This window comes from Rhinopithecus bieti, unplaced genomic scaffold (genome assembly GCF_001698545.2).
Source record: "Rhinopithecus bieti isolate Rb0 unplaced genomic scaffold, ASM169854v2 scaffold_9581, whole genome shotgun sequence".
Lineage (NCBI taxonomy): Eukaryota > Metazoa > Chordata > Mammalia > Primates > Cercopithecidae > Rhinopithecus > Rhinopithecus bieti.
The window spans coordinates 1,908,334-1,925,817 of NW_016806413.1; the positions used below are offsets into that span (position 1 = coordinate 1,908,334).

Here is a 17,484-nt window from a genome sequence, read left to right on the forward strand (position 1 = left end):
ACCATCAAGTGAGAAGTCAGAGAAAGACATATAAACACTCAACAACTTTGCCTTCCATGTACTTTTTCCTGACAGGAGACTTGACATGTACTATAGTAAAATGATGAAGTAAATAAAGAAAAAGGAAGACACAGAATTCAGGAAACAGTTGAGTCCAGTGTAACAACAGAATAATAGGCAGAAAGGGCATCAAAAACAGACTAGAGCAGGAGGCTGAAAGGGGACTATACAGCGAGAAAAGAAGTGAATTCAACAGAGTATTTAATTGAATGGAGAATTTGAAGATGACTGCGAGTGTGTGGAAAGCAACCAGTACAAGGTAAAAAGAAAGGCAAGTAGAAACTTCAGTAAAAACAAAAAGCTGATCCCAAAAGGAAATATAAACACAGTAAGCTAAGATCTGCAGTCAACAATATTCACATGGTCATAATAATGTTCATGCTGTTTATTTTCAGCTTTTGAAATCTATCAATAAACCATAAAATCCTAACTGGTTACAGAATAGAATTTAAGAATTATCAGACTTGATAATGTAAGAGACAACAATGTGGAAAAGGGAAAGAGAAAGGAAGGGAAGGGTCCCTCCAACATACTACAAAATGGAGAATTGAGATATGGTTTATAGTTAATATAATAAACTAGATATGCAAATATAATAATTTATTTTTATAAAATTCTTGCTCCTTATAGAAATACAGAAATTACTAAAACAAACAAAGAAACAAAACCCCTCTTAGTAACCCATAATCCTATTATCCAGAGTATGGGTTTGAAGCTAAGCCTGGAATTAACCATCTGTATGGCTGCAAGTCATTTAACCACTTATGATATTTTCTTATTTCCTTTAGGTAATTTATCCATATACTTTTAAATAGTATATACTATATATAACAGCAACAGTACATGAGAACTGTATTATATACATAATTTTTAATCCAGATTTTTTCACTTTAAAGCAAAAAGGTAAATCTCTGGATACATAGCATATCATGCACTCATATATGCATATCAATAAATATACTTCTGAATATGCCTTTGGCCATAAGGCAGTCAGGGGTTTCCCAGAGATGGAACTTGAACCAAATATTAGAAGAAACTAAGCTTACAAAAATAGAAGGGGACTGAGTGGGAAGTAATGATGAGGTATTATAGGCACTGAGAAAAGTGTGAGCAAAGGCACAGAGGACAGCAAGCACGTGCTTCTAGGCTGCACTAAAAGGTGCCTGAGTGAAGAGATGAGGCTGGAAAGCGATTATGAAGAGCTCAGTAAATCATGTTATGGATCCTGATATTTTTCCCATAACAAGACATGACAACAGGGCTAGTGGACCAGGTTTGCGTTGGCACTCCAGAATCTAGCACGACGTTCACCACAAAGGGAACACAAAATGTTTTTGTAATGAATGATGCTTAGGAAGGCAGAAATAGCTTCTGGACATTCAATCTGGGTGCCCCAGGTGGTGGAGATAATGTCATTTGATGAGGGAAGGAATCCAAGAGAAAAACAAATTTTAAAGGTTATGTGTCTGGGCGACATTCTTAGCGATTCTGAAACCTAACCTCATTTTAAAAAAAAGTCACTGGTGATTATGTAATCCATCCCCAGTTTACACTTTAGGCCCTAGATTTATGTATTGGCTTCAGGAAGCCTGCATAACCTCCAAGTAAGCACAAGATTTAATCCGCAAAGTACATTTCTTAGAAGAGGATCCACAATCTCCCCTGGATTCCCAAAGGGGCTGCAACCCCAGAAAGGTTGCAGTGCCTACAATGGATGAGCAAGTGGAGAGGTGACAGATGTGGGAGAGGGACAACTACCTGAGAAAGGGAGGGGATACAGAGGAGATGAACAATTAGCTTTGTCCAAAGTCACCTCTTCCTAAGCCTCGAGGAATTTATGGCTGTGTTTGAGTGTGTAACTTTATGTGTGTTAGGGATTGAAGTCTTTCTCCTGTGCTCCCAGAGTACTGTGATTTCACCATCAGTTTTGCATCACTGTGCTCCACTTAATACATATCTGTTGGTCTCATCTGAGGATGAGGACAGATTTCCTGGCCCTACTCTTAATGCCAATCACTAGGCCTGCAACAGAGCTCTTAGCCTGACAGCTAAAAGTCTGAGAGCTCACAGCAACTTAGGAAAATGGGGCTTCAGAGTTCCCAACCACTCCTAGCAAGGCTACCCAAAAAAGATGGGAGATGAGTCCAAAGAATAGGAAACTAAGCAAACCGACAAAAGGTGGTCACTCCTCTCTTATTATAAACCATAAAGAAAATGGCAGGCTGCAATTTATTTTCAGGGCTGGAATCAGGAGGGAGAGTTATTAGCTGGGGAAGGATCTGATCTGTCTAGTAATCAATCCACTTGGCTCACATGATTTGTGCAGAATCAGAAGCCCTGAACCTGGATGCAGGTTTGTGGAAACTGAGATCTGGAGATGAAATCCAAGTAGAAATGTAAAAAGTCATAATACATACCAAAAGTATGTTATGTAAAACTTGGTTTGCTCACATAAATGTCTGGTATATTCACTTAAATACAAATAAAATAAATTAGGTGGCAGAATCCTTTAACATCCAATGGTTGGCAGAGGCACTGATAGACACCTAGTGCAGCCAGTGTAAAGTAAGTGTTCTGTTCTGCTAAAAACACATAGAATGCTTTGCACATACAGATTCTTATCCTGGAGCAACCCCCACCCCCTCCACCTTTGATCACACACATTCTTGACCTGCAGCCTTTACTTTTTGCTATAGTGGTTCATCACCTTTGCTTGTCATTGTAATCCCCTCCAGAGTTTTAAAAAAATACTGAGGTCTAGAAATGGAAATTTTTAAAAAGTGCCCGAGGTGATTCTAACATGAAGCCAAGGTTTAAAACCACTGCTTTACTGCAAGGTTGGGTCAGTGAATCTCAAACCTAGTTTTGCATCATAATCGTCTGGGTAGCTTTTCCGAACTACCTATGAGTGAAAATCACAATCCTCCATAACTGACTATTCAATTATGAGGATAAACAAATATGATAGAATGGTTTAACTGTCTTAATGGTCATAAATCCCAGCAGGTATTTTTTTCAGCAAAGTAGTTTCGGTCTCTTGGTGGGTCAAGGTCACAGAGTTATCTCAAATCTTCAGACATGCTCTCCTGAGATTCTGTTTCCTGATAAGGCAGGGGAAAAAAACTAACTTGTTCTTACTCTCAGCAGAGACAGGTGGTGGTTTCTTTGGGTCTCTCCATTCCATCAGGGAGACTGCAATAGTCACTGTTGCGATTGGTGAGGGCATGAGTATGTGATCCTACTTTTGAATCCTTTTGATTTCTTGTATTTGTGTCTCTATGATTTAGAGCAAAACTGCAAAAATAAGTTGCATATGTTTTGACAAAAAAATAGAGGAGGGAGGAAAAAGGAAATTAATAAGCTTTCTTGTGTATGCCTTCTGTATGTGAAAATGCACTGCAGGCCAGGCATGGTAGCTCGTGCCTGTATTCCTGACACTCTGGAAAGCCGAGGCAGGTGGATCACCTGAGGTCAGGAGTTCGAGACCAGCCTGGCCAACGTAGTGCAACCTCATCTCTACTAAAAATACAAAAAAGGCTGGACACAGTGGCTTACTCCTTAATCCCAGCACTCTGGGAGGCCGAAGCAGGTGGATCACGAGGTCAGGAGTTCAAGAGCAGCCTGACCAACCCCGTGGCTACTAAAAATACAAAAATTAGCCGGGGGTGGTGACGTGCACCTGTAATCTCAGCTACTCAGGAGGCTGAGGCAAGAGAATCACCTGAACCCGGGAGGCGGAGGTTGCAGTGAGCAAGATCGCACCACTGCACTCCAGCCTGGGCAACAGAGCAAGAGTCCGTCTCAAAAAAAAAAAAAAAAAAAAAAAAAAAATTGGCCAGGAGTGGTGGCACTCACCTGTAGTCCCATTTACTCAGAAGACTGAGGTAAGACAATTACTTGAACCTGGGAAGCAGAGGTTGCAGTGAGCTGAGATCGTGCCACTGCACTCCAGCCTAAGCAACACAGCAAGACTTCATTTCAAAAACAAAAAACAAACAAACCAAGAAAAGTGCTCTATAAACTAGAAAACACTATGTGATTAATATTCAGTCTTACAGAAATGTGATAATAAATGCATGGGACTTCTGCATAAGAGCTGCATCAGGCTCAGCATTTATGATAAATGCTCTTGTATGCCCTGAGGCATTGGAACAGCGTGGAGGGACAGAGCCAGAAATCAGGAGACCAAATAGTCTTAGGTTTGCTGATTTCTGGTCACAGTGCCTAAGGCACTCCCCAAAATATGTCACATGAGCTTCCTCACCTGAAAAATGGGACTATATACCCCTTTGTCTCCTCCACAGGTCTGCATTGGGATTACAGATAGTGAGGCAAGTGGCATGGCAGAACAGAGAATCTAGATTCAGATCCTGGACTTGGATATAAGCTGTCACTTGTTACTTGGCCTTGCACTAAATGACCATTCTCAGGTAAACAGGCAACCACCTCTTTCAGTGTTGTAAGGACTAAAGTAGTGATCTATGTGAATGCGTGAGATACATGCCAGGTATCATGGTCAATACATAAGGGTACACAACAAAGAATAAAAGTTCTATATAAATACAAGGCAATATTATTACATTATTACCTACTGCATAGTTTAATAAACCATTCTTCCAGGAGTAAAGGCTCAATGGTAACAAAGGTATCTTACCTTAGCCAGTTTCTTCATACCTCTAAAAGTTTTCATATTCCAACACCTCTGAATTTCTCAAAAAATCAAATTAAGACCTTAGGAATCTTACTTCCACCTCCCCTCTCCATTCACTTTCCCTCTTAGGTCCTCTCAGAATGAGAAGAGCTCCACCATTTCTTCTGAACACCATCCAGAATGTCAGAATGAAACCCAAACTGAGACCCCTGGCTGGACTTGAGCAGAATGACAGCAGAGACAACTGGGGCATGCCTCTAGGCAAGCTTTATTCTTTGACTCCTTTATCCAGGAAGGGGTTGTTAGTTGCATCTCACCCAAATGGAATGTAATGGGAATTGGGGGCTAGAGTTGTTTGGAGAAGGAGCTGTTGATCTTGGCAAATGAATATAGCTGGTGTGTGGTGTCCATCAATCCTTGAGTGCTTGGCCATGCAGACTAGGGAGTGGTCAGAATAGACTCAGAGGTCCCCAGATCTTTACAATACCAAGGTTCAAGAGGTATAGACAGTAAGGAAAAAGTCCATTTCCTATTTCTGTCCATTTTCAGTGAAGTTTTTTTTGTTTTGACTGACTTTTAAAAAATTACCTAGGAAATGGAAAGCTTATAAACGTTCATAAGTGAATTGTTGGACTGATACCCCAAGTGGTTTCCTTACCTAGTCACCACTTAACCAGAAATATTAGAATACACAGTTCAACCAGAATTCAACCAGGCAGATAACCTTCCTGTTGCTCAAGCAATCATCAGAGTTTTAAAAAACAAAACTAAGCAAAAAAGACCTTTCCCCAAATGGCATCATTACCACTTAGCTTTGTATGACCCATTCGTAAGAAAGTCACATTCCACTTCAGAAAACATGACCGCTTAAAGTACAGTTAAAACAAAGTCCTTGCCTTTAGGTGCTTACTTTTTGTTTTCTTTAAATTAGCCTCTGAAATGCTTTTCTTGTGTTTTGTGCTGCATTCCTGAAAACTCTTAACTTTTAAGGACATAGCCCTCACTTTTATAGAGGAGGAAGAAAACAGCAAAGAGGTGTCTCATTAGGGAGGCAGAAGGTTATGACCAATGCTGGAGGTCTTCCTCTTCCTTACTTGTTATTCAACAAGATGGGTTCTGTGGTGTCGCATGAGGTGTGAGTTGGAAATGAAAGCTGCACCACACTTCTCACATTCATAGGGCTTCTCCCCAGTGTGGGTTCTCTGGTGCACGGTGAGGCTCGACCTCTGTCTGAAGGCCTTCCCACACTCATTACATGTGTAAGGTTTTTCTCCATTATGAATTCTCTGATGAATAAGTAGGTATGAGCTACATGTGAAGGCCTTCCCACATTCATTACACACGTAAGGAAGATCTCCACTGTGAATTCTCTGGTGGACAATAAGGCAAGAGAGCTGACTGAAGGCTTTCCCACATTCGCTGCAGTCGTAAGGTTTCTCTGCAGTGTGAATTCTCTGGTGCACAATAAGGTGTGAAAAACAACTAAAGGCTTTCCCACACTCTTTACACTCATATGGCTTCTCACCAGTATGGCTTCGCTGATGTACAATAAGATTTGCACTCTGGGTAAAGGCTTTGCCACAATCGTTACAGGCAAAGGGCTTCTCCCCCGTGTGGATCCTCTGGTGGACAATGAGGTTTGAGCTCCTAGTAAATGTTTTCCCACATTCATTACATTCATAGCATTTTTCTGTAATGTGAACTTTCTGGTGCCGAGCAAGTTGTGAGCTGTAACTAAAGGCTTTCTCACATTCACTGCACTTAAAAGTTTTTTCTAAGGAGTGGATTTTTTGATGTACAGTCAGATTTGAACTCTGAGTGAAGGCTTTCCCACATTTTGAGCAAACATAAGGTTTCTGTCCAGTGTGGATTCTCTGATGCACAACGAGGTTTGCACTTTGAATGAAGGCCTTCCCACACTCATGACATTCAAAGGGTTTCTCTCCAGTGTGGATTCGCTGATGCACAACGAGGTTTGCACTCTGACTAAATCCTTTCCCACACACGCTACATGTAAAAGGCTTTTGCCCAAGCTGGGTTTTTGGATTTTTAACAGCGCCAGAATTAAGGCTGTATTTTCCCCCAGATTTCTTACATTTCTGGTTTTCTTCTTCTTTGAAGCCTTCAGATAACTGATGGTCATTCACTATCACTTGTCTGAAATCTTTCTTTTCCCTCTTTATTCTCTGCCTCTTTAACATGTTTCCTTTTTCACAAGCTTCTCCTAACTCAGGTCCTTGAGGATCAGCTTTCTGGATTCTTTCTGATATGATGAGGGGTTTTTCAGCTTCCTCACATATCTCAGTTTTTGGAACCAGTAACTGTAGGTTCTTGGTTTCAGCACCTGAACCAAGAAACAGACAATACAAATGTTAGCTTTCTCTGGCCTAGAAAAACAATAGGATCATCAAGTCATAAAAGGAAGTATGTGATCTCAGCACCTCCACAAAATGACTTCATCAAAAAAAAAAAGAATCCCATCACATATTACCTCTCCTCCATAGGTTCTTCAGCTGGGGCTTTGCCCTCCTCTACCTACGGCAGAATCCACTGACTCATGGTCTTTTCAGCACTTCCACTTGCCTCCATTAGACACTTAACCCCACTGCCTCATGCCAGGGAGGCCCAATCTCCAGACAGTGCTCCTCCTGGCTGTATGATGACTGCCCTTGCAATGAAGACCAGTTATGAAGGACACAAGCCTCTCCCTAGGCTTGCCTTCTTACCTTAGCTACTTAGTGTGGATTTGCTTACAACCCACCAGTTAATTAGGGAGATTTGCTACCTGTGACCAAGGTTTCTGTGTCTGAGAATACTGGATATCAAAGAAAGGATAAGCATGGACAGAAAGCATAACATTGGCTGCCAAGATAGCCACAGCAGCCAAAAGCATATGAAATGCTGTGAGGTCCTGCAGCATATAGGTTAAGAACATGGATTCTAGAGCCAGACTGCCTGGTTTCAAATCTCTGCTCTGACACTAACTAGCTGCATGACTTTGGGCTACTTAACTCCTGTGTGCCTCAGTTTCCCAATCTCTAAAACAGGGATACTAATAGTATCTACCTCATAAGGCCGTGAGTATATTAATGGAGTTACTCTATGTCAACTACTAAGGCATTGTCTGGAATACAGTCAGTGTTCTGAATGTGTGCAGCAACTTTCAGGCTGACTGATGATGTTGTGAGGGGTCAGAAGGAAAGATGAATGCTCAGGGGAGGGGAGTTGCTATGGCGATAGACAGCTACACTAGGAGAATTAAAAAAGAAACCGTACATGGCAAACTCTTACCCTTGTGTCACAGGAATAGCTTAGCATTGTGTCAAGGAAAGCTGACCTTGTTCAGTTATGGCATAGCCTGCTCCACAATGCCAGAAAATAACATGAGAACATCAAAACACCCTGAAGCTTTATGACACTGATTAGTCTCTGGATGCTTTACGTTGCTTCAGAATCTAATGGTGTCAAAAAGGAGTCCTGCTATCAGTAACATCCTAGTTCTTTACGTTTGTCTCCTCTGCACCCTCACTTTCCTTGACCTTGAAATGTGCAACCATGTAACCCAGTTTTGGCACAGTGAACCCTTAACAAGTGTTTGTCAGTTAAACCAAGCTCAAGAAATAAGGCAAGTGAAATAAAGGGTAACAGGAATGGGTGGCAAGCCTGTAGAAGAGGGAGGTATTCCCACTGGTGATGTCAGCTCAGAAATGAGCAGTGGTGCTGTGAGCTTCAGGTTGTAACTGCTGCTACTGCACAGTGGGGAGACTAGCACCCATGAGAGGGAAATATCCTACAGGATGACCATCCAACCAATGATATGAGTGGGTGGGACAAGGATGTTGGAGTGGTACAAAGCAATATTGGGGGCAGGAAAACAGCCTGGTTTGATTGCCTGGTTAAGACTATGGTAATCCGAAATTCTATCACAATCGTTCACACAAGATGAGCAGTGTCAGAGGAAAGAAATGCCCAAGTGCTGGATATAGAAGAGCCCCAGATATGACAAACAATAAAAATCTGAAATGCTGGCAGGTTGCAGTGGCTCACCCCTGTAATCCCAGCATTTTGGGAGGCTGAGGTTGGGCAGATCACCTGAGGTCAGGAGTTTGAGACCGGCCTGGCCAACATGGTGAAACCCCGTCTCTACTAAAAATACAAAATTAGCCAGGTGTGATGGTGCATGCCTGTAGTCCCAGCTACTTGGGAGGCTGAGGCAGGAGAACTGCTTGAATCTGGGAGGTGGAGGCTGCAGTGAGCTGAGACTGCACCACTGCACTTGCACTACAGCTTGGACGAGACAGAGCGAGACTCTATCTCAAAAAAAAAAAAAAAAAAAAAAGCCAGGTGCGGTGGCTCATGTAATCCCAGCACTTTGGTTTGGGGGGGGCAAAGCAGATGGATCACCTGAGGTCAGGAGTTGGAGACCAGCCTGGCCAACACGGTGAAACCCGGTCTCTAGGAAAAATACAAAAAAATTAGCTGGGTGTTGTGGCGGGCACCTGTAATCCCAGCTGCTCTGGAGGCTGAGGCATGAGAATCACTTGAATCCAGGAGGTGGAGGTTGCAGTGAGCCGAGATCATGCCACTGCACTCCAGCCTGGGCGGCAGAGTGAAACTCATATGAAAAAAAAAAAAAAATCTGAAACGCTAAACTTTTCTGGTTATTTCTATTCCTACTGTTCTGCTCTCTCTTGCTTTTTAAAAATGTACTGTTTTTCTCTCTGTAGTTTACTTGCTCTTCTATCTTTTCTTCTGCTGTTGCTTTCCTATTTTTTCCTGTTATCTTGACCCCTTACTGACTCTTCATCTCTCTCCTCTCCTATTTTTTAATTTTTTGTGTGAAATATTTTGAATTTTTCCATATACAGTTTCATGCCTCTTCTGTTTTTCTTTTGCTGACTGCTTTCTTCTCTTTATGTTCTTTACTGTTACTTTAACACCTACATCCCACTTTATTTTTCTCCCATCTAACATCTCCTCCTACATCCCACTTTATTCTTCTCCCATCTAACATCTCCTCCCTTGGTTCTTTTCACCTCCTCTTTTGCTTTAACTCCCCATCACTGACACCTGGGCCTCCCATCCCCAAGCTGGGCATCTCTCCAACAGAAACAGAGCCCATGAAAACTTTAGTTCATAGCTGCACTATCTCCCTGACCTTCACTCCTACCCTCCTTACTGGGAGATTTAGAATGTTGGGCATGAAAAATGAAGATCAGTGGGAACTACTAAACTGATTACAGTCAATAATGGAAACAATTCCTTCTATCTGAATGATGTCTCCTGTCAAAACCATTACAAAACCAGGTACAACTGTAGCCTAGAAGGTTTTCATGCAAGTGATTCATCACTGAGTAGAGTAAGACCTGGGGTCTGGACAAGTGCCTAAGAAAAGAGAATTAGGGTCCATCTGGTGTTAGTCAAGTTCAAATTTCTTTGGGTAAAAAGATTAATCAGCAAATAATCCGGGTATATAATCTTGGTTTACCTGAAATGGTATTTTTCCTTTTTTAAAACATGTAGGATTACTGTAGCTCTAGAGAAATTAAATTAAGTACAGAAATAATGAAAACTAAACCAAAACTAATTTGTGACCAACTAGAACACAGGCATAGCCATAGTTTTGAAATCAATACTTTTCTTTCACTCTTTTTTTTTTTTTTAAAGATACCTGAAATGCTATATGAGGCTGCCACCTCAGCTGGTGACTATATTCAGAGATAAGAAGGGTAATTTGATTTACTAAATTTATAAGTCCAATTCATTAGATTTATAAAAGCTGTGTGTTTATCAAGATTTTATTTACAAGACTTGTAAATCTGCTTAGTTAGGTGTTTGGAATGTTTTAAAGAACTAAAGATATCAAATTTGCAATTATGCTTTATATAAAGAAATTTGATAAGCAGGTAGGATTAAATGTTTAAAATTTTTATTTTATTTATATTCTTAGACGGAGTCTCGCTCTGTCGCCCAGGCTGGAGTGCAGTGGTGCAATCTTGGCTCACTGCAACCTCTGTCTCCCAGGTTCAAGTGATTCTCCTGTTTCAGCTTCCCGAGTAGCTGGGACTACAGGCACGCACCACCATGCCTGGCTAATTTTTGTATTTTTAGTAGAGACAGGGTTTCACCATGTTGGCCAGGCTCGTCTCGAACTCCTGATATCAGGTGATCCACCCGCCTCTGCCTCCCAAAGTGCTAGGATTACAGGTTTGAGCCACTGCGCCCGGCCAAAATGTTTAAAAAATTTAATCTGTAAAATTTGAAACTTAACTGAACATAAATTAAAGAAAAAATACAAATGTTCTCACTTTTATACAAATATTTCTAGATGTATGGATGAAGTAAAAAGTTATGCTTAATGGCTTAAAAATTGGTTTTAAATGAATAAACTTTAATAAATGCAACATTAATTAAAATATGAAAACTGCAGTTAAAACTTGCTCAGACATTAAAAACCCAGTAACATATCACAATTTCCAAAGCACTTTCATGTATATTATACAATTTCATCATGATGATGAAACTGTTCTCCTTCAGCTAAAAAAGGAGCAAGGTTGTGTCTTATTCATTTCTGTATCTCTAGCGCCTATCACACTGCCTGGCACCACAGGAAGGAGAGCGCCAATGAATCCTATACTTAATGAATGAACACACCCAATTTGTAGAACAGGAAATGGAGGTCCAGAGAGAGAAGGGACTTACTCAAGGTCACAGAGTTACTAGAGGCAGGGCAGCAACACCACTCAGATGTCTCTCACACATAAAGCTCAGTGTTCCCGCCATCGCCTGCTGATATCGCCATGGAAATAGTGTTGGCAGTGTTCCTGCCATCGCCATGGAAATAGCTGGCAGCACAAAATGGTAAGTCTCGGGTATGAACATGGCCTTGAGGTAAGAGGCAAAGTAGGAAAGGGAGCCCATTCCTGATGAGGTGTAGCTGTTGGGGTTAAGACTATGAATGGCTGATAAAGCCAAGAGACAGAAAATAAGTGACACGCAGGGGAATGCACCAGAGAGAATGGAACAGAAAGCAGAAAGTGGGGAACAGAAGCTGCTAAGAGTTTGGGAATAATTACAAATGAGACAAGAAAATCTAGGTGGAGATCCTCGTCTTCCCCATAGCACTGGTTTAAGAAAGTGACTTGGTCCCCAGATACCTGAGGAACTGGTTAGGGAGGAGAGGGGGTTCAAAGTGTATCTGGCAGACTCATAAAAAGAATAGGGCTTGGCAATCTCCGATAAGTGCTTTGAAACACAGGACTCATGGATACTGCATTCTTGACCCTCACTTATATGTCACTCCTCCACAGGCAAGCTTCTGCCACTGCCAGTGAGATCTTTAGAATGTACTATCCTTTCTTTAGTCCTAGCTTAGAGAGAACAAGTTGATAAGCCATCAGTACCCTCCATGAAGACCTAGTTTTGAACATCATTATAGTTGACATAGCTGCTCAAAATTCTCCATAATTTGCACAAAGATCTATGAAAACAGAACATCTCCAGGGCATTTGCTCAAAATCACAAAAGTTGACTGATCCTACCTCAACTAGCATCTCTTGCAGGCTCACTAACCTATGCTAACTACAAAGCACATAAAGAGGACATGTGCTTACATGTGTGCACAGAGATGAAACTCACTGAACAATAAATATCACTAAAAAGTGAGTTTGGAATTCGCCTATAGTGTGGTAAAAACACCTGATGGCAACAACTTAAGCATAACCTGAGAATGAGCTTGTATGGCAGACACACCTGAATACAGTTTGGAGTTCCAAGCAAAGGAATCCAGAAGTGGCCAACCTGGAGCTCCATTCCTTATCCATTCCCCACCCCTTTCAGTGGAATACGGGCCCTAAAGGGGATTGGGGCCCCTTGTTTTGTGTTAAATTAAGGCTGCCAGGTGGAGGTCATTAGCGGGAGGGTGTTAAGTGAAAATGTTATATAAACTGCATGCCTTTGGCAAGCGGTTGCAGTTCTCCTGCCCAGCCTGTGCAGCTGGGGCGTGTGGTTCTCCTGTGCCCAGCCCACTGCCTTTAGACTGTCTAACCTGTACATAAACATCTAGTAAAACTCCAGGTCGTTTGCTGGCCCTGGGTCTCTTATTCAGCCTCTTGAACCTGGTGCCATATTGGTGTTGATCAGGTTTTAGGGACAAAACCTATGTTTGTCTGGTGTCTTGAGCCTGTGTGCAAAATAAGCCACTTCCTGTAACAAATGCACAGGCATTGTAGCATTTGTCTTTCCAACTTTCCTTGACACTTTTAATACCTCAGTACTCTGTTGGTCAACCTAGGAAACTGGATGCCCACCACAGTCTCTGAAAAGATTTTGAGAAACCCCAATGGTCAGATTCAGAATCAGGGAATTGAACCATACCTAGAAAGTTCATGGTCCCATGAGTCTCCAATATCTCACTCTTGGCCAGAGTCCCTGGTAACGAGTAGCTGCCAAGGGGTGAAGCAGCAGGTGCCTCCTGAGTTGCTTTCAGCACTACTGCCATGTCCCAGAATACGTTCTGACCCTAGAGACAAGGAGGAACATGTTTAAGAGGGAACTGGTGGTAGGGGGTAGTGTGATTACAATTTTGAGAATGAGAACATAATTATCTATTCCTGGAGGCCATAAAACAATTTTTAAAAACAGAAAAGGAAGCCAGAGTCTCCTCCAACCCCCAGGGTGAGTTGGGCAGAGAAGCAAGCCAGCTACTTTCTTGCTTATTACTTTGATTGCACCTCACTGCTCACTCCAGAATCTAAACCTAGCTTATCAGTGAGTACATAAGAGGAGAGAGCATATGGGAAGAATTTTCCAAGTGAACTTTTGTGGGATCTAAAGAACAAAGCAGCAAGGTTTTGATGATGATATTACAGAAAGACTCTGGGGGAACCTCTGCCCTCATTTGACTAGTAATGGTAAGGGGTGCGTTTGAAACATTAAGGACAGCACAGTGTACAGCCTCATGAGTCAAAGTGTGGTGCAAAGATCAGCAGCAGTATCTGCATCACCCATAAGCTCGAAAAAAAAAAAAAAGAAAAGAAAACGCAGAATCTCAGACCATCCCCAGACATCCTCAATCAGAATCTGAACTTTTAACTACTTTAACAAGAGCCCCTAGGTGATTCCTATGCACATTCAAGTTTTAGAAGCTCTGGTTAGCAGTGTCAAAACCTGATTGAAATCACCTGAAGAGTTTTTAAAACCATGGATACCCAGGTCCCACCCCTAGATTCTTTTTTTTTTTTTTTGAGACAGGGTCTCACTCTGTTGCCCAGGCTAGAGTGCAGTGGCGTTAATTCGGCTCACTGCAACCTATGCCTCCCGGGCTCAATCAATCCTTCCACCTCAGCCTCCCAAGTAGCTGAGATTACAGGCACATCCCACCATTCCAAGCTAATTTTTTGTATTTCTGCATAGAAAAACACAAGGTGTGCAATGTTGCCCAGGCTGGTCTTGAACTCCTGACCTCAAGTGATCCTCCCGTCTTGGCCTCCCAAAGTGCTGAGATTACAGGTGTGAGTCACTGTGCTTGGACCTTGGATTATGATTTAATGGGAACAGAATACAGCATGGACATCAAGATTTTATAAAAAGCTCTCCAGATTCTGTGTAGCAAAATTTGAGAACCACTGGTTTATAGAAACACAATCAGAAGAGAACATTTCTATCCTATTACAAGTGACAGGAAGCTAGAATCATACTCAAGAAATAAGATTCCAGGTGTGGAAGTAGAGGGGCAGAGTCCCCTCTTAAACTCCTTGAGGTCTTCAAGTATCTCCTCCCCTCTTCCTCTCAGGCCCCAATTTACCTTTTCTTCCTCTTCTGATCCATCAAGGCCTGTCTGAAGACCCTCCGCTGGGGCCCAGACTTTGATGTTTTCAGAGTGCACTTGTTGGCTGGATGCCTGACCTGGGAAGTTTTCTTCCTCCTCCTCCTCCTTTTTCACTTTCACTGGGCCCCATGCAGCTAGGGCCACGGCTTCTCTCAATTCTGCAGTCATCTTCTCTGCTCAGCAGGGGAATTCCTACAGCTGGGAGCTGCCCAGCTGAGGTCAAACCCCATCTAAGCTTTATGTTTCAAAAGCTTCTTCTTGAGTTTCTTCCCAGGGCCAAGATGAGTACTGCCTACTGAGAAATCAGAAAACACTGTTAGCACCAAGGAGAGATTTGCTGGATGCCACTTAGCACACTGGCAAATTTCACCAGTGCCTGGCCAGGGGCCACTGTAGGACATGGAATCCTCTATTCCTCCCTCACAGGATGAAGGGGTTGGACTGTAAATATGTAATGTCTTCCCATAATAATCACATTGCAAACAGCTTTATATAATGTTTATTGATTTTTTCCTGATTAAAAGTTAACATACTTTTATTATAAAAACTTAAAAAATGCAGCAAATGACTAAGAAAAACCATCTCGGTCTACTTCCAAAGAGATAACCACTATACATTTTAAGATTTCAGATATTTCTTTCAAAGGGAAATCTCCAACCATACTACTAATAATTATGATTTTATAAGTTCTTGTTTTGACTATGGGGATACATATTTTCACAATTATCATCATAGCATTTTAAAAAAAGGATTTTACAACAAAAGATTTTTTATTGCCAAGGATACAAAATAATGTGAACAAAAGGATCCCAAGAAAAAGACTGGGAGTCTTTATACAAACATGTTAGCAGTGGGTAGTTATCTCTGGGTGGTGTAATTACAGGTAGTTTTAAGGTTCTTTTCATTTTTTTTGTTTGATTTTTACATTTTCCATAGCTTCCAAATGTCCTGTGAGATAAAATATTACACTTAAGATTTAAAAAAAGATTACTTTCATGTTGCCATTCTTCATGGTTATTGTTACTTTTTTTTAGATACGGAGTCTTGCTCTGTCTCCCAGGCTGGAGTGCAGTGGCGTGATCTTGGCTCGCTGCAAGCTCTGCCTTCCAGGTTCACACCATTCTCCTACCTCAACCTCCCGAGTAGCTGGGACTACAGGCGCCCACCACCGCGCCCAGCTAATTTTTGTATTTTTAGTGGAGATGGGGTTTCATCGTGTTAGCCAGGATGGTCTCGATCTCCTGACATTGTGATCCACCTGCCTCGGCCTCCCAAAGTGCTGGGATTACAGGCGTGAGCCACCACACCTGGCTCTTCATGCTTATTTTAAATGCTATACAATAACCTATAGTGTTGATAAATCTTCATTGAAAAAGGATCAAGTAATACAGAAATACATAGAATTAAATATATAACCTATACACACTACACACACACATACAAAGTACTTATCAGTTTAGATGGGAGTCCTAACCCATTTTCTCTGCATTTACATACTTATATGTACACCTTCACACATACTGCTTATTTTTCAAAAACATACTTTAGATCATCACAGTTATACACTGTTCAGCAACCTGCATTGTTTTTTAACTCAATTTCTGTATTTCACAATAGTCTTAACAATCTTTCAATACAACACATATAGAACTACCTCACTCTGGCATAGTATTCTAAATTGTGGCTATATTGTCATTTACTTAACCATATCCTATTTATGAACCATTTATTTAGTAAAAGTTTACTTTTCCATTTTATTAATATTTAAAAGTTTTTCTTTGTAAATAATTTTTTTGCTGAATTATTCCTTTATAATAATCAGAGAATTACTGGTTCAAGGATTTGCTGGTTGATATGTACTGCCAAATTGCTTTCCAAAAGCACCATGCCAATTCATACCCTCACTAATTAACAGTAACCCTTTATCACAGTTAAGCCGGCAGGGTTTCTGTTTTTAACCTGTGAGCAAAATAACCTTACTAGTTTGATTGCTTATGAAGAGACTGAAATTCTTCCTTCTATCCCCCTTTGAATGTTTTATTGGAAAAGGGTGCTAAATCTTATTCAATCCCCTGTTGCCGCTATTGAAGTGATCATATTCTTTTCCCCATGTCAACTTATTAAGTAATGCAATACTTTCATTCCTGTGACAAATCTTAATTCTGGAGGATTATTCTTTCCATCACTATCCGAATTCAATCTGATATGCAGGTCCTTAAGACTAGTTCCACCTTGTGTATGTGCAAGACTGCCTACTGTGAGTACTCTCATCAGACTTCTGATCAAATTCAGACGGACCTCTGGTCCCAGAGGGCACAGGGCCCTCTATCAATGGCTCCCTTTCAATGTCCTTTCTCTATTTCCAAACGTGGCAATCCATTCTCTCCACGTATAGGCTCCTCGCGGCCCCGTCCCTGGGACCTGTCTGGCCCCTTGGCTGGTCTGGGTCCATCCTCTCTCGGGCCAGGCCCCAGGTGGGCGGCAGCCGGGATTCCGAGGCTGTGGGGAACTCACCCACCCCAGGACAGACAAGGCTGGTGTCCCCAGGGAAAGGAAGCAGGGGCCGCTCCTAGGGCCATGGTCCCTGGGAGAGCCCCTCCTTCTCCCTCGACGTTCGTGCCCACCCGCTTCGATCTCACTCACTGTTCGCAGCTGAGAAGCCCGACCTGAGTTCACTGGCTCTGCAGCATGAGGCTGGCTGACCGGGACCTCAGCTCCCACCGGTACGAGAACAATGACCGGACAGGAAGTGTCTCGGGATGGGCTTCCGGCTCCCCAAGTCGCCAAGCCGGCCTCTCTAGGAATCTCGGAGGTGCTTTCCTCTCTATGGGTGTCCAGTGTCGCCCCAGACCAGGGATGGGGCGAAGCGCTTAGGAGGATTGTGCGGTTGGAAGCTCTAAGTGAGCCTCAGGCAGGGGTGCATCCCCAAGCATGGATAGAACAC

At 42.1% G+C, this 17,484-nt stretch overlaps 1 protein-coding gene across 5 annotated transcripts; it reads right to left on the bottom strand.

The window, feature by feature from the left end:
* Window positions 1-4,956: 4,956 nt before the first annotated feature.
* On the bottom strand, window positions 4,957-17,299 carry ZNF35 (zinc finger protein 35). Of its 5 annotated transcripts, none has more exons than XM_017876298.1 (4): window positions 17,184-17,293; window positions 14,517-14,835; window positions 13,088-13,232; window positions 4,957-7,055 (listed from the first exon to the last, which is right to left on the bottom strand). In XM_017876298.1, the coding sequence occupies exons 2-4, from the start codon at window positions 14,706-14,708 to the stop codon at window positions 5,809-5,811; spliced, it is 1,584 nt and encodes a 527-aa protein (XP_017731787.1). In that variant the 5' UTR covers window positions 14,709-14,835; window positions 17,184-17,293; the 3' UTR covers window positions 4,957-5,808. The 5 variants fall into 5 exon arrangements, with proteins under 5 accessions (XP_017731787.1, XP_017731790.1, XP_017731789.1 ...); XM_017876301.1 differs by having other exon boundaries at window positions 4,962-7,055; window positions 17,207-17,299; XM_017876300.1 differs by having other exon boundaries at window positions 4,962-7,055; window positions 14,517-14,832; window positions 17,207-17,294.
* Window positions 17,300-17,484: the final 185 nt, after the last annotated feature.